Source organism: Podarcis liolepis (genome assembly GCF_965112155.1).
Source record: "Podarcis liolepis genome assembly, chromosome: 2".
Taxonomy (NCBI): domain Eukaryota; kingdom Metazoa; phylum Chordata; class Lepidosauria; order Squamata; family Lacertidae; genus Podarcis; species Podarcis liolepis.
The window spans coordinates 104,558,448-104,584,070 of record NC_139555.1 but is presented as its reverse complement, the minus strand read 5'-3'; the positions used below and the strand labels follow the sequence as shown (position 1 = coordinate 104,584,070).

The window sequence follows — 25,623 nt, the reverse complement described above, 5'->3', positions numbered from 1 at the left end:
TCTTTTAAAATGTAGGAGAAACACGGACAATTGTGAAACACTGGCCTGCGAGCGCTCCAATCGGAGAACAGCCTTTGGAGATCAGTCGTGGGCTTTGAAAACGCTCAAACTCAGGACGAAAGGGAAACCTGTTAAGAGGAAGGCACATTTGGCAAACCTTCACTGTGATCAGTTCCCGCCCAGAAACCTATGTCCCCACTGTGGAAGGACATGTGGATCCAGAATTGGCCTTCACAGTCACTTACAGACTCACTGTTAAGACTGTGTTCATGAAAGACAATCTTACTCGGGTACAACTGATCACTAAAGAAGAAGAAAATTTATCTTTCATCTTTTCCCCTGAAAGGGACTCCAGTCCTAGCGGCTTACAGATAAAACAGGACCAGCTAAAAACATAGGGATGAAAAAAACAACAAAAAATACAACAATTAAGCATTGATAGATTCAAAACTATAAATATAGTTCCCAAAAATTTATGTTACATCACAAAAAACTCCTGAGTAAGCTTGGCCCCCATGCAACAAGGGGCGAAGTACTCTTGTAGGTTAGGAAGTAGTTAAGTAGCAAAAACCAGAAAGCAGGAATAAATGTAGAAATGTAGGAGGTGGAGTTTCCCCAAGAAACTGTATTGGGACCTGTGCTTTTAACTTTTTCATATATCATTAGAGTGAGGGGTGAACAGTGAGGTAGCCAAGTTTGCTGATGACACTCAGTTGTCCAGGTCCATTATAACAGAGATTGCGAAGAGCTCCAAAGAACCTTTTCAAATAGGCAGTAAAGCAGCTAATGCAATTCATCGTGCCCACCTGTGCGTACAGACAACATGGCTAGTAACTGCCATTTTAGACTACGTTATCGTGCAAAGGCATGCAGAATTGCAAACCGCTATGTACAAAAAATGTTATGACCCATGTGTGTTTTCAAAGGCTACATATGTATATACAGCCTAGGGCTACAATCCTAGGGGGTTATTGGGTTGCTGTTTTTATTTTGATTATATATTTTGATTTTGTTCTGTGAACTGCCCTGAGACCTCTGGGCATAGGGCAGTATATAAATTCAAATAATAATAATAATAATAATAATAATAATAATAATACCCATTTGCCAGGGAGTAAACTACACTGAATTCAATAGACTTCTGAGGAATTCTAAGTAGACATGGCTATGACAATGTGTTGTAAGAAACTAATTATGGCGCAAGCCTCGGTGGACCTGATGAAAAGCTTTAATGCCATTAAAAAAATTAAAATCTGTCTTTTATTTTTATTTTTTTAAATAATTTTTTTATTAGATTTTCCACAATGATAACACAAACCACAAAGCAAAATGATACACGAAAACAGAAAAAGGAAAAAAAAAATCTGTCTTTTAAAGTGCCCAAAGACTCGACAACACCAAGGGTTGCAGAATCCCACTCCTACGATGCCCATGCCGGCTTTGGCTCCACCCGGAAGTCAGTCTATCTATAGTTCTATGTTTATTTTCCATCATGACATCATATCCTGGCAAACCGGGCGGACTTCCCCCCCCTCCCCCGCCCTCCAGGAATTCCGGAGTCGCCGGCGCCTGCGGTCGCCATGGAGACGCTCGAGAGCCGCCTGTCTGTCTCCGAGACCCTGGAGGCCTTGAACGCTACTCTCCGAGGAAAGGCCGGGGTCGGTGCTCGCGGCCCGGTCTGGTTCAAGGAGAGCAGCGCCCGGAACTTACGTAGCAGGGATTTCCTGGCTCCGCAGGCTGCCCTGATGGCGATGTTCGCGGACGGACAGGTAAGGGGGCGTGTCCTCCGCGAAAGGGGGCGGGGCTGCCTTGCCTGTATTCATTTATTGGTATGCAAATAGTTAGTTCCCCTGTGAGGTACCACCTCCAGCTGTCAGGTGGTGCTTTGTGATTTACTATAATTATTATTGCTGTATTACAGGGGGTTGGACTAGATGACCCCAGGGGACTCGTACAACTCTTACAATTCTATGGTTGTAGTAATAATAATAATAATAATAATAATAATAATAATAATAATAATAATAATAATTTATTACTTATACCCTGCCCATCTGGCCGAGCCTCCCCAGCCACTCTGGGCTGCTTCTAACAGAATATTAAAAACACAATAAAACATCAGACATTAAAAACTTCCCTAAACAGGGCTGCCTTCAGAAGTCTTCTAAAAGTCAGATAGTTGTTTATTTCCTTGTCATCTGATGGGAGGGTGTTTCACAGGGCAAGCGTCACCACCGAGAAGGCCCTCTGCCTGGTTCCCTGTAACCTCACTTCTCACAGTGAGGGAACCGCCAGAAGGCCCTCGGAGCTGGACCTCAGTGTCTGAGTTGAATGATGGGGGTGGAGATGCTCCTTCAGGTATACTAGGCCGAGGCTGTTTAGGGCTTTAAAGGTCAGCACCAACTTATTACTCCATATTTTATTTATACTCCTCTTTCCAGCTATCTTAGACATTACTTGACTGGAGAAGTCACCTACTAATTCTTTCCCTGCAGCAGATTATTTTAGTGATCTAGAGACCAGTTTTTAATACGTCACCCACAGCATTTTAGCTTAGAAAGCCCAGCCGTGATCTATTTGTGCTTGAAACTTGGGTTGCCTTAAAAAAAAACAAAAAAACCTACATGGTGAACTGCTTTGTTTCTGCTCCTGAACAGCCCAAACCAGGAGGAAGCCGACACTCCTTGACTCTTCTCCCTTTTCTTGTATCACGACAGGTTCCCGATGGCGTTGCTGAAAGTGTGTCTTCACTTAAACGCCCAGGGTTGCCACCCATCCGGAGTTGCCAAAAGAGCCCAGCTGGACTGACTGTGCAGTTAGAGAGGCCTGCTGTCTTTGAGCAGATCCTGAAAGCCATTCCTGTGTATGCGGAGCCCCCTCAGACAGCCCATGGGCACAGCATCCTCCTGAACTGTGTGCCCCTGCACGGCTGCAAGGGCCTGGACTCGCTGAGTCTGAGTCACCTGAGAGCCATCCTGGTCACTGACCACCTCGCAGGCACACTCCGAGCTCAAGGGTTAGTAGATGCAACTTGATGGACCTATTCTAATTGTCAATCCCGGATCCAGGAATATGTGTGGCATTCTTATGTGTTTATTACAACTTTACACACAATGAGAAGTACGGTAGATGCAACAATGTTCAGTGGGGCTGACTTCTAAGTAGGCATGCAGGTGATTGCAGCATTTGTCCTCCCCACAGTTCAAAGCTGCTTATATAGCTGTGAATGTGCTGTGTTTTGGAGAGAACAGTACAGTGGTACCTCGGGTTAAGTACTTAATTCGTTCTGGAGGTCCGTTCTTAGCCTGAAACTGTTCTTAACCTGAAGCACCACTTTAGCTAATGGGGCCTCCTGCTGCTGCTGCGCCGCCCGAGCACGATTTCTGTTCTCATCCTGAAGCAAAGTTCTTAACTCGAGGTACTACTTTCGGGTTAGCGGAGTCTGTAACCTGAAGCGTATGTAACCCGAGGTACCACTGTATTGTCCTTTCTAGGACTTTGGCAACATTCTGAGAATCTTACCTGCTTTTTAAGAGAGCTCTTGGTTCTAGCCTTCATTTCTGTGGAGGAGAAGTTCAGATTTGGAAAGCAGTGCTCTACCGTCAAGCGTTTAAATACAGCACTCAGGTCGTACTGGACCTTTAGCTGTTCTTTGAGTAGAATATGGAGAGTTTTTCTTCTGCTCACTTTGGCGGCTGTATGGCCAATGTTGTGTGTGGTTCTTTGCCTTTCAGGGTGGATGTACACCTGGTGCCATCTTCGGTTGATGAGGAAATCCATAGATTCCTGCATCGGCTACGAGTTGAGTGGCCTTCAGGTTTGGAAGCCTCTCAAAGCCCTGAGGATATTCAAGCCATGAAGGAAAACCTTCGCCAATGTTCTCATGCTACTTTTGACCAGACGGAGCAGAATGCAGTGGTCTGCAAAGTGCACTTGAAAGGGTTCCTTGAGGAGGAGCAGGAAGACTTGGAGGGCTATGACCCTAATGTGGACGTCTTTCTTGGTAGGCGCTTTATTTTATCATTTTTAAATAGATGCTTGCCTTATCCCTAAGACAGGGATCTTTTTGTATCTACCTTCACTACAATGTAGGTTGAGGATTGAGAAGATGACTTGCCAAGCTACTATGGGAGCCTCTGTGATGTAACGCTTAGACTTAGAGTGTTGGACTAGGGGACCTGGGAGGAAAAGGTTTTAATTTTTACTGAGTGACCTTGGGCCTGTCACTTTCTCTTAGCCTAACCTATATAAAATATAAATAAAATAATTGGAAACCCAGTCCAATGCTGTTATACCAAGTCTATGGACCTGACGGGTGTTTTTATCAAGGAAATAGCTGTGGCTGGATCATGGTTGAATTAGTTCCACTTGGTTGCACTAAGCCCTAGGAAACAGGAGCTCTGGAGCTGCAGAAGCAGACAGAGCAGAAAGTGAACGCCCTCCACACAATATTTCCTGAGAGCCAGTGTGGCATTGGGAGTTGGAGTGTTGGACGGGGACCTGAACCAGGGTTCAAGTGCTAACTCAGACATGAAGATGACTGGGTAACCTTGGGCCAGTTACTGACCCTCGCCCAACCAACCTCACAAGGTTGTTGTGAGGATATAATGGGGGGGGGCGCATGGGGACAACCATGTATCCCACCTTGAGTTGTCTGTAGGAAAGGTGGGGCTGGGGCATTGTTTGGGGAGGTTTGTTGCTGTTGGTTTTTTTTTGTATCTTCATTTTAGATTTTGTTGTGATTGGCATGGAAATTTTTCAGCTTGGTTTCGTATTTTTCAAATTTATTGGATTATGACTACTTTTGTTACGTTGTAGTTATGTATCTTTTTATATGTTGTAAGCCACCTTGAGCGTGGTTTGAACTGTGGAAAGGCATTGTGCAAATAAAACTATGTATGCATGTATACATGTAGTAATAGTAATAATAATTTATTCCTTTTCAGTGACAGAGGAAAAGCTGCGCCATGTGGCTGAGCTGCAGCGTGTGGCCCTGCAGTGCATGGTGAGTAGACGGCTGAAAGCCTTCAGCCAGGGGTGAACTGAGCAACCCTCTTGTGTGGTCTCTGCATCTCATGTGAGCTGCTGCTGTTCTGCAGGTGGCTGCACCAGAAAAACACTGCAGCATTGTGCATGTGGTGAGCAGCGAGGAGGCCTTCCAGCAGCAGAAGGTGGACTTGCTCTTGAGGCTGCTAGCCCCACAAGTGCTCACAGTTTCACAGGTGAGGAGTGCACTTTCTTTCTAGGTACAAGCTGTGTGTAAAACTCTTCCTGCTACGTTGGGTTGCTGCGGGGCCAGATTGGGACCGTGGCTCAGGGGAAGGGACTTTTACCTTTGACCTCACTCTAGCCCCATTTGGAATTTCTTCCTCCATTTTTTTCTTTTTTAAGAGGGGAGGAAAGCTCCCATTTATGTCAATTGGGGAGCTTTCTTTCTGTTGCAAAAAGCAGGCACGTGGTGGTTGCGGGTGACTAATGCTTTGTTACCTATTTATTCCCTAGAAACACCTTGTCTGTGGGCCTGTCAAAGTCACTCGCTGTGCCTCTCCCATGGGTGCTCTTCAGTATTTCCAGTAAGTTGCTTTTCTCTGCCAGGACCCTTCCCACACAGGACCCTTCTGCTTTGCTAATAACAGTGGAGCCAGGGCAAGCTGGCGATGAAAGCACGCTCTTGCTTGCACTTACCTTCTGGGTATTCTGCGCTTACCTTTCGGTCGCTCATGGAAATCGCTGCATTACAGCTGCTTAATAAGCAGCTAGTTTGTGATGCTGTCTTAAGCACTCATTATTGACTTTGAACAAACAGCTTTGTGTCCAGAGACCTGCGTGTGATGGCACTCCCAGCACTGTGATCCAGAAGAATGCATTGAGAAACTTGGCTGGTACTTAGCCTCCTTTCCCCACCAGTCCTAGTATTATTCAGCATTTGGTTTTGCACCCATGGCACTGTCGGTATGACATGTTCTCTTTTCTGAGGGGCTGCAACATCTCCTTGCTTACAGGCTGCGGAACTCCCAGATGTATGAGGCTTCAGTGCTGAAATATGGAGACCTCTCTCAAGGTAAAGGTTTGTCTCTTCATTTGTTGCGTGCTGTTCTGTCTCCTTGTTTCTGCTTCTGGGAGGTTTAGATGTGTCCTACAGCTGGCACGTTGGGGGGTGTTCTTCCTATTATTCTGGGTTTCTTGCCCACTTCAGTTGGATGCCCAACTGCTGGAAAAGGCTTTATTATGAGTCTACCAGGCTTTCCTTTCACCCTGTCAGACAGGGGAACCATAAGCATTTCCTCCTGGATGCACCCCAGCCCCCAAGGGGTCTCTTCCACTGAACACTCCAGTTCCACTGAACTCCTTTTAAATTTATTTATAAATTACTTATCCAAAAAATTTATAGCCGTGCTTTCCCCTGCCACAAAGGAGTCGGTCAGAGCAGCTTACAAAAATGAAAGCAAACATTAAAACAACGGTTAACCCAATCATTGAAACACAAATTATCAAACTAAGAAACAGCAGCAAAAAGACAAGAGCCCTTAAGTGGCAATAGAATAAAAAGCTTCTTTGAAAAAAGGAATGCTTTCAATTATCAATGGTTTTGTAACTGCTGGTCTGTTTTTCTGGCTTCCTTCCTCTAGATGACACCTGGACGGAAACAGTCGGCGTCTTGACATCAGCTGCCATCCGATTTGAGATGCTGAGCACGACCCATCGGAACCAGGTAAGTGGAGGAGTCCCTTTCTCTGCCTGCTCCCCACCCCATCCCCACCCAGCATTGATTTTTGCATCATCCTCAGGTTATCCTGGATGTGGAGGAGACCAGCATCTCCACTAAAGGGACCAAGAGTGGAGCCTTTGTGATGTACAACTGTGCTCGGCTGGCCACACTCTTTGAAACATACCAGCGGGCCGTAGAGCAAGGTGAGAGCCCTCCCATCTTCACGCAGGCTGTGCCATGGCGGCCATGATTCTGTGAATTGGTTGACAATTGACCTGGACCTTCCCTTAGAAGCTGGGGTAGTACTTAAATCGCCTGATTTAGGATTCAAGCAAACAACTTGCTTGTGGAGCTGTCATGCTTCATGTTTGTGGGGTCCTGTTGGTCCTGGGACTAGGAGCAGCCAGCCTGCCATGGTCGTTATCATAATGAATTTTCTGGAGCAGGGAGGGTCCCTTGCATTGGCCAGTGATTTGTAGCAGGTGGCCAGAAACTATGGATCCTTGGCTTGGTTAAAAGCATTCAGAAAGGTACCTGATATTAAGACATTCGCCATGTGTTGAATTGTGACACTTCACACACACACACACACACACCCTTCCTGACTACAGAGGCAGATTTTGAAACTTGCGCGCAGTGTCTCCCAGACTTAGAACCCAGAAGGGCAAAGCGGTTGAGGGATGGTGTGCCCACACACTTCCTTCAGCTCATTTCTACGCAGCGTAGACCTGCTGGAATTAGTGAACCTAGGTTAGTCAAGTCTATTCATTTCAGTGGGTTTACTCTAGAGCAGAGCTCGCATTGCCTATAACTCTTTAGGTCTTGCTCCACGGCCCAAGCTCCTTTTCGCTTTTACGCATCCTGGTTTATTGCTGCTCTCCAAAATGCCACACAGCCCTTTATTTTGCCCTTTAGAACTCCTAAATATTGCAGCTTCCCCACCCACTTTTTAGTTGCAGTTGGGATTAATTACAAAAAAAAAAAAAAACTGAGCAAATTTAGGAATGTTGATTTAATCTGCATGGCTCTCTGTAACTGGCAGGTTTGGAGTTTCGCTGCAGTAAATGTGAATCCCTCGGTCTGGCTATCATTGCATCCCCTGAAAGGCTTTTGCCTAAGATGCTCCTATGGTAACAAATTTCTCCCGCCCAATTCCAGGTCTGTACCCAGCCTTTCCTCAACCTTCGGAGCTGAACTACGCATCTCTCAGGGAAGAGGTAAACAAAAGAATACAGTCGGCGACCATTTTAGGCACATCCAATTGATGCGTGGTTTTCAGTGCGTGGATCCTTTTTTACCTGTAAGAAGGCAGAACGGGGGCAGGGCACACTTATATATGCTCCGCTGACAAGCACAGGGGCCAGAAATGGAACCCCTGTGTGAAATGGTCACCACCTGCACAACGATCCAGGCCTGCAGGGCTGCTCCTATAGGATCAGCTGGATTTGTTGGGAACACAAACATCATTTGGCAAGTTGAGCCAAGTTAGGGCAACCGCTAGAAAGCATGGAGGAGGGTCTAAAATATGCAGAGCCGGCCCACCCATGAAGCGGGGTGAAGCAACCACTTCAGGCAGCGGAAAGGCAAGAAGCAGTTCCCCTACAGATGCTCTGTGCTGCCCCCTGCAGGAGCAACCCAGGTAAGGGAGGCTTTGGCAGCAGCAGAGCAGCCGAGTATTCCATTACCCATCTTTGCTGCTCCTAGCGAATCTAAGCCCCCCAGCCTGGTGGGGTGGCAAGGCTTTGCAAGGGCTTTTCCTCGAAGGGAAGCCCTTGCAGAGCCTCACGCCCTCCCAACATTGTGGGTGCAGCAGGAAGGTGTTTTGCCTCGGGTGCCAAGATGTCTGGGGGCGCCCCTGAAAACGTTTACCTTGTCCAAACTTTCTGCTACAAAACAGGCCTCAGGACACCTGCCTTGCACAAATCAGCTCACGGAATCCAGACTGCCATGTGCTTCTATACCACAGTCAGGTGTTTGTGCTTCTTGCATCCGAAATCTCATTGCTTGGTTCCCTTCTTGCCGATTAACAAACTGGGGGATGAGTATAGGTCTAAGGATGATTTGGACTACAATCCCCATCAGCCCCAGAAATCACGGCCAGTGGCCAAGGATGATGGGAGTCGTAGTCCAAAACATATGGTTGGGGAAGGCTGGCCTACTGAGACTCCCACGTTTCTTCTCTTTCTGCAGGGCGAATGGCTTTTGTTGTTCAACAGTATCCTGCCTTTCCAGGAGATCCTGAGCCAAGTGATGCAGCTGCCCATCTCCAGCGCTGGGCTCAGAGTCACAGCCAGCATGGAGGCGGTGAGCTGAGTTTTCAGATATTGTGAGGTGGGGCTGTTGGGCTGCCTTCCCCCTCCCCTTTATCAGCTTGGCTTCCTCTTAGCCATAGGTGAATCTGGCATCACTCTGCTTTGTGTTGCAGATTTGCAAGTTCCTGATCCAGCTGAGCATGGACTTCAGTTCCTACTACAACCGGGTGCATATCCTAGGGGTAAGTGCTCTGGGAGGAGAGTCGCTGGGGTATACACATTGAGTTGCAAGTCCACACTGCATCGGCTCAGGCTATTTCCACATAATGAACATCTGGCCCGAAAGGTGCATTCGCTACAAGTCAGGTAAGCTTGTAATAGGCTCCTTTTGAAACATACTGATCTTGAATCCATAAAATCTGGATCCAAGGCTCGGCTTTGTAGAGTTGCGAAGCCTAGGGAGTGGCCAGCTTCAGGTTTGTAGGTCCCTGACTTTGTATGCCAGAAAAGGTCTTGAGCTCTGTCCACCTGCAGACTGCTCTTTGGCAGCTATTTCACTCCTCCTTTCAGCCAGGAAACTGAAATTAACGGTGGTTTCCTGTTGTGTCTGAACTTGAAACTACAGTTAATGATTTCCAAATAAGCCACAATCTGCAACCCATCTTTGAGCAGCTTCATATCTTTGCTTGCTTAGAAACCATCAATCATGGTTTCCTGGTTCGTACAGAACAGGAAACTATGGTGAACTTTGGCTTCCTTGTTTGTTTAACCATTTTCATAAAGAGTGAGGTGCAGCATGGGAATACATGGCATATTTTATTTATTTCTGAGTCAGGAGGCTGTGTTGGCATCTTCAGTCATCCATGCTAAGGCTGTACTGTACTAGTGGAAAAAAGAAGCCCCGCTCTATTTTATATCCTCTGCATATATTTTTTTGCAAGAATCGTGGTAAAGAGGAAGGTAGTTTTGGAGCAGAAGGCTCCAAAGACTTCTCTTCCCACCATGTGAAGCTCATTTCTGAATCTTTGCAAACTAGAAGCTTCCGTTTAGGATGTACTAATATTTTCAGGAAACGTTAACTAAGGTGAAGAGTTAGACAAAAGGATGGGCTTTCTGAGCCTAAAGCCACAAGTGTAATTTGCCTTCGAGTGAGAATGACAGGCATCAATTTAATAACTCAGGGTCAGCTGATGCCGTCACTGACACCGCTGTCATAGCATAGAACGCTGTCAATAACATACCGTATTTTTTGCTCTATAAGACTCACTTTTTCCCTCCTAAAAAGTAAGGGGAAATGTGTGTGTGTGTCTTATGGAGCGAATGCAGGCTGCGCAGCTATCCCAGAAGCCAGAACAGCAAGAAGTATTGCTGCTTTCACTGCGCAGTGATCCCTCTTGCTGTTCTGGCTTCTGAGATTCAGAATACTTTTTTTGTTTTCCTCCTCCAAAAAAATTCAGGTCTACACAGCGCCCTCTGCATGATGAAGGGGACCCTGTCCATGGGCACTAATGGAGAAAGGCACCTATTAAGGGAAGGCACAAACCCGCCACTCAGCCCTCAGAGCACCGGAGAGTTGCATCAGGCCCCTGTGACGATCCTATTTTTGCTCCCAACAGGAACCACGTCCCCACTTATTCGGTCAGATGTTTGCCCGGTTGCAGCTGATGAGAGCAGTGAGAGAAGTGTTCTGCAGTGCCCTGGCCACCCTCCACTTGCCTCCTCTGAGCCAGATCTGAGCAAGCCTGCAGGGGTCACTACAGGCCACCTGCCCCAGCCCTCCCATTGGCCAGCTCTGTTGCGAGGAGCAATGGACAGCGCAGTCACATGATCAAGAATGGGGAGAGTGCGTGCGGTACTGTTGCTGTTGGACAATCACCCATCACAGCTCAGCCTGGCCCGGATACATGCAATATTTTGGACTTGAAACAAAGCGACCTGATCGCGATGCTGGAGAGGAGAGAGGGCACAGACTTCGCCTACATTCCGGATGGTGGGGGGGGCCTGCTGAAATTCTTTGTGGAGCCAAAGTTGCGACATTCCAGTTAGGAACATATAGGCTAAAAACGCGCCCCCCCCCGGGGGGGAGCACACAGGTTAAGCACTGTAAGCATTGCTTTTATCCTTCCCATTTTGCTCACAGCGGATCGAAGGCACAACAAAAGCTGGCATATGAGCAATCCAAAAGAAAGCACAGATGATGGATGCAAATGGTGGTTCACTGGTTGTTTTTATTCTGTTCTGAGCTGACTGACACCCCATCTAGGCCATGTCCTACCCACATACAGAAAATCTTTGGCACCCGTATCAGAAAAGAAAGTTTGTAAACAAAGTTGCATAGCCTCACACAAACACAGATGTCTGTCTGCCCTTTGGGCAGAAGGCAAAGTTGTTGCTTGGAGCAGCAGGCGTTTGTTGTCCATGGCAGTTGCAAAGACTTGCTCTGTGCATACCACGGTGGGCAGAGGCTCGTGTCTGCAGCATCAGCTTGTGGCTTAGGACAAGGATAAGGGAGGGAAAGAGGACTCAGATGTTGCCAGCGTTGACAAACTGTCCGGCGTCTCCTGTCAGCAGCTTCATTGTGGAGCAGAGAGGCAAGCTGATTGAATGGGGGCTGTGCGTATCTTATTTCTGTGGGCCCCACTATAACCAGGAGGCCGCTTTCTCCAAGGCTCTAGGCTGAATTTAGCGTATCTTCCCGTGAGAGGCCCATTCCACCCATTGCACCTGGTGGCCGTCCCTCTTGTTTCGCACCCAGCGCCCCAGAGATAGGCCAGGCCTCGCTACTGCAGCTGCTTCATCAGGAGGCGGATGAGCTGCTGTCGCTGCAGCCAGGACTGGGGGCCCTGATGCGGAGGCAGCTCAAAGAAGGAGAAGGTGAAATTGCGGCTGAAGTTGAGGTTGGTGATGCTGGGCACGGGCGGCAGCTTCACCCCCTGCCACTTGCTCCGGAAGTGCCTAGGCGAGCCTCTGCTCCGGCTTGCCTTCTGCTTCGCCTTGCCTTGGAGCAGCAGGGTCCTCGGCCGCTGCTCCCCTTCGGCAGCCGGCCCCTTCTCTCCCAGGTGGTCTTGGAAGAAGCTGCAGGAGCTGGGAGTTCCTGCTGCCGAGAAAGGGACACTGTGCAAGAAGGACACCACAGGCTTGAAAAGGGCATGGAAGGAGGTCTCGGACTGAGAGGGCCCAGTCCAGGGCGCCATGTCGGGAGTGCCCAAAGGGGCTGCCTTGGCATGGGGGAGGCCTGGCAGCTTCTGGCCTGGTTTCTCTGAGGCAAGAGAAATGGGAGCAGAGCAAGTGTTAGTGAGGAACGAGGCAGGAGACTCAAGTACTTGGCTCAAGTGTTGCACTGGGCTGGGTGCACAGGGGATTCCTGAGGCAGGGCGATGTGGGAAAGGATCTGGCTGATACAAGGCTCCCTGGGGAATGTCAGCACCAGCCTGCGCCCCTTTCCTCTGAGGAACACCGGTGCCCCCTGCTCCCTCTGTTCTGGCTTGCATTCCCTGCAAAGCCACAGAGGCCAGGGACCCAATGGAAGCCCCAACATTAAGCAGCCCTAGAACCTGCTGCATTCCCCTCACAGCAGCCCAGCCTCCTTCCAGCTACCAGCAAGAGAGCATTAGCCCAGCGCCAGGCTCTCTGCAATCCTGCCAGTGGCAGGTGGGGCAGTGTCAGACACCAGAGCCTCACCAAAGACCTTGCCTCCTTTGGGAATCTGGGGAAGAGCCATCCTGTTTTGCCTTGGGGTTAAGGGAGTCTTGGGAGCAGTTTTATTCTGGTGCTTGTTTGCAGCTCCTACCTGGACGTGGGGGGGAAAGAGATATAGGAGGTTAGGTTTTGTAGCCCAATAAAGCAAACAGCAATCTGTGAGAGACGGGTTGTGACTCTTGGGGTATAACACCTGCACATACTAGAAGAAGAGTTTCGATTTGATATCCCGCTTTATCACTACCCTAGGGAGTCTCAAAGCAGCTAACATTCTCCTTTCCCTTCCTCCCCCACAACAAACACTCTGTGAGGTGAGTGGGGCTGAGAGACTTCAGAGAAGTGTGACTGGCCCAAGGTCACCCAGCAGCTGCATGTGGAGGAGCGGGGAAGCGAACCCGGTTCACCAAATTACGAGCCTACCGCTCTTAACCACTACACCACACTGGCTCTCTATTCAATATGCAGCTATTGGGAGTCTTGAGCAGGTGTAAACGGGACTATGTGGACCTCAAACTCTCTCTTATTGGTGGGCAACTGTTTTGATTTACAGCAGTGGAGTTTTGTACTGCTGGTCAAAAGTCTTAGCAGAACACCACGAGCAGAAAGCATGCATTGCCCTGCTGCAGGTAGGAATAATCCACAATCCTGATCATTCTATCTATTCCAGCAACTCTGTAATGGGACTTCAGTAAAGCTGGAGCATCTCCTACAGCCCTGCAAGTACATCCCAGCCTCAGCTAACACACCCCTTGTTCAGCCTTGACGATCTTTTCTTCAGCCCTGAAACCAGTAAACCAGCATGGAGAGAAGTTGCCACCAGGCAGCTTCCTTCTCCAGCACGGGCTCTGTACCAGGGCTAGCCCCAGGACCGTGTGAATTTCAAAGCCCTAAGGGGATCCCTCGTGTATCCTAATTGCCCAATGACAAGCGTAGCCAAAGTTGCTGGACTGCAGCGCCCATCACCTCTGACCATTAAGTCTGGCTGCCTGGGAGTTGCAAGGCCAACAACACCTGGAAGGCACTGTCTTACTATAAAGGAGGAGTGAACATCTGGCAAGCGGTGGCCTGGAGCCAGGTATCCACCAGCAAACAGCTGTGCTGTGAAGGCAGGAATATTCATGGATGCTTGTCCTCTGCATCAATGCCATCCTGAATTCTGACCTGCCTGAGTTTAATTCCCCACCACTGCTGCAGAGTTACATATCTATCTATCCCTGGGCAATGCACCGATATCTCCACCCTGCCCCACCAATAGGGCTTTCCCTACCTTCTCCAGCCAGCCTGCGCACTTCCTTTTGGGAGGATCTTCTCTGGTCCTTGCATGGCCCTGGCACCTCCTGAAGCCGGGGGTCACACTCATCCTCATGGAACAGCCGGGGTGGGTGGTGACACTCGCTGTGGGCAGGGCTGAACCTCGCTGAGCCACCGAAGGGAGCAGGCCTGTTGCTTCCAGGGGTGCCATCTCCTGTGGCTGCTCTGAGCCAGCCCCTCTCTGCCTGGATTTGGGGACGAAGTGCGGCTGGAACGGCATTTTTGAGTGGACCGAACTGTAGCATCCCAGGTTTGTTGGTGGCAATGACAAGGAAGCAAGGTGGTCCACACAGCGCCTGGAGAGGTCTGGAACGGCCTGGAGAGCTTGCTACTCGGCGTCCTTCTGGTACCTACACCACTGGGTGAATCCCACTATCAGTGCAGCTTGGGACAGTATCGCCCTGTTTTGCAGCAAGCTCAGCTGTTCATCCAGGAGCCAAATAGATGGAAGGCCATTGGGAATCGGCAGTGCGTGACAGCAGCGCCCACGTGCTGAACTTGCAGACAAAGGGGCCTTGGTGTGACCTCCCCGTTGCTGCAATCCGGACCATGAAATATGCATGGCGCTGCTGGGGGGCCAGAAACCCCAGCCACTCCAGGGCTCAACCGCTGAATTATTGAGTGCAGGACAGGAGCAGCATACTCCGCGCAACCGAGCAAATCCCTCTGAACAGGTGCCACAAGCTGCAGCAGCCGAAAAGTGAAAAGTCCTGACTCGGAAGAGGAATCTTGATTGGTGGAAATAGAAATTGTGTTAGGGGGGGTTAGAGAAAACTCAAAAGCATTTCCTATTGTAATTGGGACGGACGGACAGAAAGCTAACCATTTCCCTGCAAGTCTGTACCTCCAGGATATTCTCATTCCATCCCAATTCCTGCACCAAACATGGATCATATGATTGAACTTCCCACCCCAATTCTACTCCATGTGTTTTGCGTTTTTATCTTGCGTTTTTATGTTGTGAAGCACCCTGAGATCTACGGATGAAGGGCAGTACGTATACAACTCTATTTTATTATATATATATTTTTAAAAAACCACCATCTCTCACCTGGGTAGACATTCTGTGAACATCCCCACTCCTCCACGATCCTTTTCTACCAGTGATACAGTCTAAATGGACATTGGATTCTTATCTCATTATACATGACTAAGCCATTTTTCACCTTCTCACCCCTTGCCTTTTCCTGTAAGACCTATTGCAGTCGTTAAGAGTCGTCAACAGGCTCATCTCAGCTATCTGCCAATCTCCCATTCCCACCACCCTTCTGAGTAATACCCCTCCCCACCTTCACACTATATAGAAGGATCTGGCAACTTCCGTTTCAGTGTATCTGAAGAAGTGTGCATGCACACGAAAGCTCATACCAAGAACTAACTTAGTTGGTCTTTAAGGTGCTACAGGAAGGAATTTTTTATTTAGTCTAAATGGATGTCATTCAGCAGATGCACACAGGAATGTCGCTGCCCATTGAACTGACTGGCACCTGACACTCCAGTGAGTTTGTAGCAATTCTGAGCCTGTAGGCAGTGGGACAAGAAACCCTCTTCCGCAATGGGAGGATGGGTCTTTAAGTTCTGTGGGCCCAGGGCACTGCAGGCACCAGGTGATCAGCTCTTTCTCCAAATCCATGTGAATGGGATTCATCCGGCCATCCTGCAGGCTGGGATTAGGTCTCCTTAAGGAGTAGGATCACAGCTCAGAGGCAGAGAATGTTATTTGCACAGAGAAGGTTCGATCCCCGGTATCGCCAGTTAAAATGATCAAATAGGAAAGACCCTGGAGAAACCCTGGGGCAGTTGGACAAAGAAGTCTGTCCTGGTATAAAGTAGCTTCCTACGTTTCTCCGCGGTAATCAGAAGAGGAGGCTGAAATCCAGGACATATATTTGCAAGGAAAAGGCATTTTAAGCCATTTAACCAGCGGAGGCAAAGGGACTGGCATCGGGTGGGCTTGATTTATTACTGCATTTCTCATCACAGGCCTCTGTCAAAATAGGTTGGCGAAGCTCCGGTATGCCTGCCCACAAGTCAAAAGGCAAAGAAAAGCAGGCAAGCTGTATCGTATCAGGGACAGTATCTGCATGGTTATGGTGGAAGCAGTTTCTCTCTGAAGTGAGGGGCAAAGTATTTTTATTTATTTATTGTTATTCCCGTTTTATGCTGTATTTTATGCTGTTTTCTGTTGCATGAATTAAGCGTTTTAAATTTGTTGTTAGCTGCCCTGAGCCCGGTTTTCTGAACCGGGAAGGGCGGGCTATAAATAAAAAATTATTATGATTATTATTTATTATATTTCTTACGGCCCTTGCTGCTTTCGCATGACAGCCCTCTGTGCCCTGGTTGGTGTTGGTGCTGACCTTTAAAGCCCTAAAAGGCCTCGGCCCAGTATACCTGAAGGAGCATCTCCACCCCCATCTTTCTGCCCGGACACTGAGGTCCAGTGCCGAGGGCCTCCTGGCGGTTCCCTCATTGCGAGAAGTGAGGTTACAGGGAACCAGAGAGAGGGCCTTCTCGGTAGTGGCGCCCGCCCTGTGGAACACCCTCCCTTCAGATGTGAAGGAAATAAGCAGCTATCCTATCTTTAAAAGACATCTGAAGGCAGCCCTGTTTAGGGAAGTTTTTAATATTTAATGCTGTATTGTTTTTAACACTCGATTGGGAGCTGCCCAGAGTGGCTGGGGAAACTCAGCCAGATGGGCGGGGTATAAATAATAAATTATTATTATTATTATTGGTCGCTCAAACTCCTCTGCACCCCAACGGAATAAGGCACTGCACAGCCCACACGCCTTCATACACCATTTTCTGTTTCTGCACCTGGCAAATCTAGGCTGCAGCGGAGGATCTCCAGCCCCTGCCCACAGATCACGCTGTGGCACCCGTCACGGGCCCCAGCCTCCCAACACTCCAGGCCAGCCACATCGGCCACATGGCAGAATTTGCTGCTGACGAAAGACAGGCTGTCCTCGCGAAGGTGCCAGAGCGTCATCCGCTGGTCCACCGAAACAGAGAGGAGGAAGTCCGGCTGCAGGAGCCTCACCCCCGTCACGTGAGCTGCGTGGGCACAGAGCCTCGAAGAGTTTCTGAGAAGGCGGATGCTGGGCCCAGCGATGGCTTCCTGCTCGGTGTCGCTTCCAGCATCCACCTCAACAGCGCTGAGAGAGATGGAGCCGTCATCGCTGCCACTGGCTACCAGGAAATGCCCGTCGGCTGCTTGTTGGATGTGGAGGCTGTTCACTCCACAGCTGTGAGCCCGGATGGTCAGGACTGGGGTGCCCAGGTCTGGAAAACACACACAGGCAAAGGAAGTGTACAAGGCTGGGAGGAAGCGCAAAGGGTGGTATGCACTTGAAAAAGAAGGTATACCTAGGAGGGTCACAAACAGGGTGGGCAGGTACAGAGGACTCCCTGGTTCTGAACTGTGCCCCTGAAGGACCAGGTGAGTAGCCTGGGAGTCATTTTGGACTCACAGCTGTCCATGGAGGCACAGGTCAACTCTGTGTCTTGGGCGGCTGTCTAGCTGCTCCATCTGTTACGTCGGCTGAAACCCTATCTGCCTGCAGACTGTCTCCCCAGAGTGGTGCATGCTCTGGTTATCTCCCGCTTGAATTACTGTAATGTGCTCTACATGGGGCTATCTTTGAAGGCGACCCAGAAATGACAACTAATCCAGAATGCGGGTGCTGGGACCATACAACACCAGTCCTAAAAGATCTAAATTGGCTCCCAGTACACATTTCTGAGCACAGTTCAAAGTGCTGGTGTTGACCTTTAAATCCCTAAACGGCCTCAGCCCAGTATACCTGAAGGAGCGTCTCCACCCCCATCGTTCAGCCGGGACACTGAGATCCAGCACCGAGGGCCTTCTGGTGGTTCCCTCATTGTGTAAAGTGGAATGCTCTCCCGGCAGATGTCAAAGAGTTAAGCAAATATATAAATTTAAACATCTGAAGGCAGCCCTGGTTCGGGAAGGCTTTAAGATTTGAATTGTATTTATTTTTGCTTTATTCATTCTCTCATTGGGCGCTGCATCCCCATAGTGGCTGAGCAACCCAATCACATGGGCTGAGTATAAGAAATAGAATCATGCTATCACAGAGTTGGAAGGGACCACAAGGATCATCTAGAGAGCCAGTGTGGTGTAGTAGTCAAGAGCGGTAGTCTCGTAATCTGGTGAACCGGGTTCGCTTCCCCGCTCCTCCACCTGCAGCTGCTGGGTGACCTTGGGCCAGTCACACTTCTCTGAAGTCTCTCAGCCTCCCTCATCTGTGTTTGTTGTAGGGGAGGAAGGGAAAGGAGATTGTTAGCTGCTTTGAGACTCCTTAGGGTAGTGAAAAAGGGGGATATCAAATCCAAACTGTTGTTGTTGTTGTTGTTGTTGTTGTTGTTGTTGTTGTTCTTCTTCTTCTTCTTCTTCTTCTTCTTCTTCTTCTTCTTCTTCTTCTTCTTCTTCTTCTTCTTCTTCTTCTTCTTCTTCTTCTTCTTCTTCTTCTTCTTCTTCTTCTTCTTCTTGTCCTACCCCCTGCAATGCAGAAATCTTCGGCCCAACATGGGGCTCAAACCCACAGCCCTGAGATTGAGTCTCATGCTCTACCCCAGGCTTCCTCAACCTCGGCCCTCCAGATGTTTTTGGCCTACAACTCCCATGATCCCTAGCTAGCAGGACCAGTGGTCAGGGATTATGGAAACTGTAGTCTCAAAACATCTGGAGGGCCGAGGTTGAGGAAGCCTGCTCTACCCACTGAGCTGTCCCGGTTATACAATAAACAACAACAACAACTTTAAGGGTGCACGAACAGGGCAGTCAACACAACCACCTACCCAGAAGCTTCATTTCTGTGCCTTCCGCCTTCAAGGCCTCTGCAGCACGCTTAAGGGTAGGGGCAAGATCCCAGAATGCAATGCTCCCGTCGGTGGCAGCGCTGCTCAACAAGTGCCTTCTATAAAAGAAAGATGAATGGGTAAAATTAGCTTTCTAGGGCCTGATGGGTCAGCAGTAGTAAACTCAGGGGAGGTGCATCTCAAGCACACTGGGGGTGGGGTGTAGCCACTCCATTCTCACCTTTCTCCATCTGCTGTCTTACATGCAAACGCCTGGACCTTCAGGACGCAGTGCTGATGGTGAAAGGATTCTGCCACAAGCTGCAGCTTCTGGGCATGCTCAAGCAGCAGGAAGAGGCTATGCAAACATGAGAGCAGTGAAGTCAGTCCAAGGAAAAGAGTCTCCGACTTTAAAGAGGGGGAAAGGGCCACATCCTTTGTACCAAGCGCTACAGTTTTCTTTCTGTTCATGTTCCCTTCTCTAGTTTGGGGAAAGTGCTGCTCCGGGAAACGTAAAAAGGTAAAGGGACCCCTGACCATTACGTTCAGTCGTGACCGACTCGGGTTGCGGCGCTCATCTCGCGTTATTGGCCGAGGGAGCCGGCGTACAGCTTCCGGGTCATGTGGCCAGCATGACTAAGCCGCTTCTGGCAAACCAGAGCAGCACACGGAAACGCCGTTTACCTCCCCGCTGGAGTGGTACCTATTTATCTACTTGCACTTTGACGTGCTTTCAAACTGCTAGGTTGACAGGAGCAGGGACTAAGCAACGGGTGCTCACCCCATAGCAGGGATTCGAACCGCCGACCTTCTGATTGGCAAGTCCTAGGCTCTGTGGTTTAACCCACAGACCCACCCGCGTTCCTACCCCAGCTATACAGGCCCCTAAAAGGGAGAGCCCAACTATCTTCCTTACCGGACAGAGCCATCACTGCAAGCAGCGGCTAGGAAGAGCAAGGGACCAGGAAGCTCTGGGTACTCCACAACAGCCAGGACCTCAATAGACATGTACCTGGAACACAGAAGTTATCAGTTACCTTCTCTGGGACACACTATCCATACCCAGAGCAGTGAAAAAGTAACACACACACAAGCTGGAAAATGGCATGTGTTGCCTACTATGGACTCGGCGCCCAAAGTCCTCCCTATTCTCTCTGTACTAATGTATTCTTAAGCATGAGTGCAGCAGAACAGGGTAGGGGGGGGGAATTCTGAGACTGGAAAATTAAGCAAACAGACCTTTATATTTTTTTGCTGCTGTTATTCACATTGTTTTATCCTACTGGTTTTGTTTTTAATCTCCTGCTGCTACAATATCATTAGACCCGGTTGTGTATTTTAGATTATTTATTTGATTTCTCACCCGCCTGTCATCATCTGATTTTGTGCTTTTTAATAATACTGTGAACCACCCTGAGATCTGTGGATGAAGGGCAGTATACAAATCCGATAAATAAAATAAATTCCATAAATAAAATAATAAAATAAAATAAACAAGATCTCAGGGTGGGTTACAGCCATTTAAAAATACGTTAAAATAAGTTTAAAACAAATTACAGCCAAAATAATAGGGTAGAGTCCAGTCCAGTCTGTCTGTCTGTCATCTATCTATCTATCTATCTATCTATCTATCTATCTATCTATCTATCTAAAGTCTTCCAGGCTGGATGTGAATATTGTGCCCACTTGTGTGACAATAGGAAAAGCCTGTGTGTGTGTGTGTGTGTGTGTGTGTGTGCTTGTGGGGGGGGGGCGTGTTTGGTGGTTAAAAGAGTTAGGAAGAAAGGGTGCAGATTTTACATTCCCTATATGAGCATCAATAACATCCCCTGTGCAGGTTGTCTGCTTTTTGAGAACCCATGACCCTGCCTAAGAATACAAATTCCTGGGAAAGGCCCACAGCTACTACCTGGTCTCTGGGTCCATTTTGACGAGCTTGTGCCTGTTCTTCCTGCGGTCCCACTGCTCATCCAGCCGGTGAGAAGCCACGTGGACTAGCTGATGGATCACATCGCCACTAGAGCCATGGCTGGGGCTGAGCAGCATCCGGTAACACTCAATCTGGGCCCGTCCTCCAGCTGAGAAGAGGACGGCAGAGATACTTCCTGCCTTGGGCGGAGTGTCCTTGGCCACAGCCAGAGCTCTCACACTCGAGATGTGGTCGCCCAGAGCCGCAAGCTGGGTCACCGTACGAGACTGCGCCCTGTAGCTCAGAATATTGACCGTGCCGTCCTCGCTGCCGGTGGCAAGGGTGCTCAGCGGCTCCTGCCCAGGCGCCAGCAAAACCCCAATGTGGCAAACGCATGTCAGTTCCATCCCGTGCAGGGACTCCTTCAGGATGCGCTGCCCGTCGTGTGCGCCTTGACTCTGGTGCACCACCACATCCCCGGATTTGACGTAAGCAAAGGTTCCTGCCTGGAGGCGGTGGGCGTAGCTCCAGGAGCGGTGGCCGCCACCGCAGGGGACAGACAGCAGCATCTCGTTGCTGCTGGCGCTCCAGAGAACAAAGCAGTCAGCGTGGAAGCCCAGCACCCACATGCTCCCATCGGGGCCGAAGCGCAGCTCCTCCAGCCACTCCAGGCCCTTGCATGGCCTGTGCTTCCTCAGCACGCGCAGCTGGCGGCCTTGCACCTGCAGCTGGCGGTAGCAGCTGTCCCGGCCGGTGCTGTAGACAAAGTCCTGGTGGCAGGTGATGGAGGTGACGCCGAGCTTTCCGTGTAGGCCGAAGAGCAGAGAGACAGGGCCCTCAGCGAGCGGCTCTTCCCCTGCGAGAGGAAAGGCCGGGCCGGGCAAACTGGAGGCCCCCTCTGGGTCCGAGGAGCCGACTCCTGCTCCTCTGCTCAAGGCCTGAGCTGGCTTGCACTCAAACAGCATGAGGGAGCCTCTGCGGTCGCCGCAGAGCAGCAGCTCTCCCTGGGGTGTGAAGGCGGCGCACGTGTGCCATCGCTGCTTGCAGAGCGGCAGGCGGAAGCATCGCTTCACCACGACGGCAACTCCTTCGGGTGGGCCAAGAGAGACCTCCAGCCACAGCAGGGAACCGGCTGCTCCGGAAACGAAGAGGCTGCAAGCGCCGGGATCCTGCCCTGCGTAGGAGGCCCAACTCAGGCTGTGCACTTTCCCCTCGTACAGCTTCAGCTCCTTGCTTTCTGCGGGGCTGCAGAGAGGGAAGACTTTAACCTGTCCCAACAGGTTGCCCATGGCACACGCCACCACGCCACTGATGAGCACGGAGACTTCCAGGAGGCTGTAGGACCGATACGCAGCATCTTCGAGGACCAACGCCCAGGCTTTGGAGGTCAAGTCATAGGCGTAGACGGCCCCAGCGTCCGTCATCACAAGGAGGTGGTTTACATCCACCAGCTTCACCGCTCTGGGAGATCCTTTTCGGCGAGGTGAGGGGAAGTCCAGCCGCACGAGGCTGTTCCCGCCGTCGCTCTGCCCTTTAAGGAGCCACTGCCTGATGCCAGAATCGGCCCCGCCTGTGAACACCCAGCCCCGCCTCTCGTGGGCGGCGACTGCCCGGAGGCCGCGCCCCTTGTGCCCTTTGAAACGGTGAACGATCTCGCCCTGGTAGTTCCACACGAGGCAAGCGGCGTCTTCTCCAATGCTGAGGACGTACTTGCTCAGCAGGCGCACCGACCAGACCCGAGACTGGTGCCCGTAGCACACCAGCAAGCATGGGACAGGGTCAGGGGGCAACCTGAGGTCGCCGACGCCCCACAGCCGCAGGCTCCTGTCATCTGAGGCCGAGGCCAAGATGCTTTTGCTCTCTGAGAAACAGATGCTGAAGATGACGCCCTTGTGCCCGTTGATCCTGCTTCGGGGCTTCACCCTGCCTGTGTCGTCCGGCGGGTCGGCTGCGCACCAGACCACCAGCTGGTTAAAGACTGTGCCAGCCACCAGCACCAGCGTCTCCCAGCTGCTCCCAACCAGGTGGGCTGAGTAGAGGATGCACTTCTCCTGGCAGTGCACTTCTCGAAGGGTCCTCTGGCCAGCACAGTCATACAGTGCCAAGGAGTTGTGGCCCAGGGCCAACGCCACACAGCCGGGTGCCTCCAACCACTGCAGGTCCCAGATCCAGTCGTGCAGCTCGCGGAAAGGAAAGAGTTCGGCTAGTTTTGCCCTGCCGCCCTGGAAGCTGAGCTCTAAAACGACGAGGCCTTTGCCTCCAAAGACAGCTAGGGCGGTTGGTCCTGGGGCTGCATCCTGCTGCTCCTTGATACCATGGACATTATGGTTTCGAAGGACCTTCTTATAGCATCTTGCTGACTGGCTGGCATCAGGCTCCAGGGAGTAGATGGCAATGTAGGGTCCTTCACCTGGAGGAAAAGAGGCTAGAATCACCTCATTTGATAGATAGATAGATAGATAGATAGATAGATAGATAGATAGATAGATGATAGATGAGAGAGAGAGAGAGAGAGAGAGAGAGAGACATAGATAGATAGATAGATAGATAGATAGATAGATAGATAGATAGATAGATAGATATAGATAGATAGATAGATAGATAGATGATAGATAGATAGAAGAGATAGATAGGTGATAGTGTACTCTTTCCAGTAGCATCCATCCTCACAAACATGATCCACACACAACCTCCATACCAGCCCAGGTACACCCTGAGCAGCACCTGGCATAGCTGTCAACGTTTCCCTTTTTCTAAAGGGAAATTCCCTTATTCCGAATTGGATTCCTCACAAGAAAAGGGAAAAGTTGACAGCTATGGCTCCTGGTCCCAATATGAAAGACACACCACAGCCAAATCTGGTATTGCTTCTGATGCAGCTTTCGCACGGCCTCTTGTCAAACTGTCCCTGTGGAATCACATTACCCACAACTTTTGCCTTGCTTGAAATGGGAACCGGTTTCTGACAGGTCCCCCACTTCCTATCACCTCTAGGAGCATCATTTCCCCAGCAACAGGACTTATGAAATCCAAGAAACCAGCTTGCAGGAGCTCTGGGCTCCCTCCCCTGACTTGGTGCCTGCCTGTCCCACTATAATGCACCGTCTTGCTGCGATTCCTGCTTTGCTTGGCTATTCAGCTGGGTAGAACCTGGTTTTGAAATAAGCCCTCCATTGTCATGTTTCGTTTCATCAAGTGTTCAGTGCCATGGCTTGGTATCTGACACACTTGACATAAATGTTACCTGTTGCCCACCGGAAAGGACTCTGCTCACCAGATGTTGCAACTCACACCACCCCTGACCACAGCTGTTGGGACTCCAGCAACATGGGAAGGCTACCTTGTGGGCTGCCACTGCCCCAGGATATTCTGGCCCTACCACATACCTGCAACAAGGTGATCATCCACAATCTCCAGAGCTGTGATAGGAGCCAGCAGCAGCTCTGTTTCCATTGCTGAACAAGGATCGGAAGTGAGGGCTCCTGTTGATTCTCTTCCTCTTACACAAGACATCTGAGGAAGAAGGGGGTGGGAAGAGTAATAAATGCTGCAGATATTCCATAGCTTGAGGTGATGGATACAGAAGTAGGCTGGAAAGTATAAATTGTTTGGCGCTGCAGCAGGGCTACTCCAGATAAAAGTCAGCATGGTCTCGCTAGCAGGTAACTCACATCACTGAGCACTAGGGATGGGGTGGGAAACCTCGTTCCCTAGCCTAATTTCATGCAGATAGGAAGGAAGGAAAAATGGAAGAAAAAGGGGTAGCCAAAAAGGAGGAAGTGAACTGGGTGAGAGAGAAGGGAGTGCACTGTCCTCTTTTTGTTCCAATCTTACCTACCACCACCAGCCATGTGCCCCCCCCCCCAACTACCCCTGAGGGAATGCAGCCCTCGACAATAAAAAACGTCCCCACCCCTGGCATGCAGGGATGAGATGCCGCCTGCTAGAGAGAGCGCAAATGTAAATGCTGTTCTCGGTTTAGACCCGAGAGGCCTCTGTTCAAATCCCACCTCAGCCAAAGTCTCGGAGGAAAGATGCTTTGCTGGTTCTAACCACAATCTGTACAATGGGAACAAGCTACCATAACTTGGCTCAGTTCTTAGAACAATGAAATGATCTAATCCCCGAAGCACTTGGTAAACGACGGGGCTTTTTATTTGGTAATAAAAGTGGTCTGAACAGGAGTGTACTCGCCCTTTCTGAGAAGCCCCTGGATGCCATTGCGCGACAGTATTTTTGTGTGTGGCGAACTTTTGGTCAGCTTCTTATATGGGCAGATACGAAACAAAACCAGGGAGGGCCGTTGAGTATATAAACGGGAGAGACTGGATAAAAGAGCGCGATCCCCGTGGAGGAACAGCAGGCACAGAACGAACGGGATGCTTAAGCCGGAGAAACTGCGGGTTTGTTGGGACACATTGCTGCCTGAAGTGGAAAGGGCAACACACTTATTGTGGCAGAAGCTTCCACAGACCAGGGCTTGCAGGAGGGAAAGTGGGCGTGCATGCGGCAGTGCGGAGGGAGGGTACCTATAGTCGGCAGCTGCATGAGGTTCAAGTCAGGGATGGGGGGGGGGGAGTCTTGACCCAGCAACACCTGGGCGCCCCCCAGGCCCCGTCCTGGTTTAAGCCACAGAATGCTTCTAGCCTAATGCTTAGCGAAGCGGGGGCGCTGCAGCCAGAGCTTCGTGCACAGCCTGGGGAAGAGGCAAGGGAGGCGCGCGCACACGCTCGCAGAAGCAAGACCCGCGTGGCAGCGCCGGGAGGGAGAGAAGCAAAGCAGGGGCCACCATATCGCGAGAAACCAGGTCGCCCTACCTCGCTCTCTCTCGCGCGCGGGCGCAGACCCCATGAACCAATTAGGAGGCTTCTTCCGAGCTCCCAAGACACGGAGGGATGCTATTGGCCAGCGGAAGTTCT

General features: G+C 50.2%; 3 protein-coding genes across 8 annotated transcripts; 1 reads left to right on the top strand and 2 right to left on the bottom strand.

Moving 5' to 3' along the window:
• Positions 1 to 1,321: 1,321 nt before the first annotated feature.
• DALRD3 (DALR anticodon binding domain containing 3) lies at positions 1,322 to 11,169 on the top strand. The gene is made up of 13 exons (XM_083492531.1): positions 1,322 to 1,769; positions 2,718 to 3,016; positions 3,735 to 4,003; positions 4,947 to 5,005; positions 5,100 to 5,222; positions 5,503 to 5,573; positions 6,003 to 6,061; positions 6,630 to 6,712; positions 6,789 to 6,912; positions 7,868 to 7,926; positions 8,900 to 9,013; positions 9,135 to 9,203; positions 10,578 to 11,169. Exons 1-13 carry the CDS (start codon positions 1,581 to 1,583, stop codon positions 10,695 to 10,697), a joined length of 1,638 nt encoding a protein of 545 aa, XP_083348657.1. The 5' UTR covers positions 1,322 to 1,580; the 3' UTR covers positions 10,698 to 11,169.
• LOC310701875 (uncharacterized protein) lies at positions 11,170 to 14,194 on the bottom strand. Its single transcript, XM_083493357.1, has 3 exons — positions 13,928 to 14,194; positions 12,643 to 12,751; positions 11,170 to 12,220 (listed from the first exon to the last, which is right to left on the bottom strand). Exons 1-3 carry the CDS (start codon positions 14,189 to 14,191, stop codon positions 11,742 to 11,744), a joined length of 852 nt encoding a protein of 283 aa, XP_083349483.1. The 5' UTR covers positions 14,192 to 14,194; the 3' UTR covers positions 11,170 to 11,741.
• A 194-nt stretch (positions 14,195 to 14,388) lies between these two features.
• WDR6 (WD repeat domain 6) lies at positions 14,389 to 25,623 on the bottom strand (the record flags this gene model as incomplete). Of its 6 annotated transcripts, none has more annotated exons than XM_083491194.1 (8): positions 25,522 to 25,623; positions 24,091 to 24,217; positions 20,705 to 23,114; positions 19,712 to 19,807; positions 19,037 to 19,153; positions 18,796 to 18,914; positions 16,792 to 17,256; positions 14,389 to 14,699 (listed from the first exon to the last, which is right to left on the bottom strand). In XM_083491194.1, the coding sequence occupies exons 2-8, from the start codon at positions 24,215 to 24,217 to the stop codon at positions 14,389 to 14,391; spliced, it is 3,645 nt and encodes a 1,214-aa protein (XP_083347320.1). In that variant the 5' UTR covers positions 25,522 to 25,623. The 6 variants fall into 6 exon arrangements, with proteins under 6 accessions (XP_083347320.1, XP_083347319.1, XP_083347318.1 ...); XM_083491193.1 differs by lacking the exon at positions 25,522 to 25,623 and adding an exon at positions 24,899 to 25,502; XM_083491192.1 differs by lacking the exon at positions 25,522 to 25,623 and having other exon boundaries at positions 24,091 to 25,501.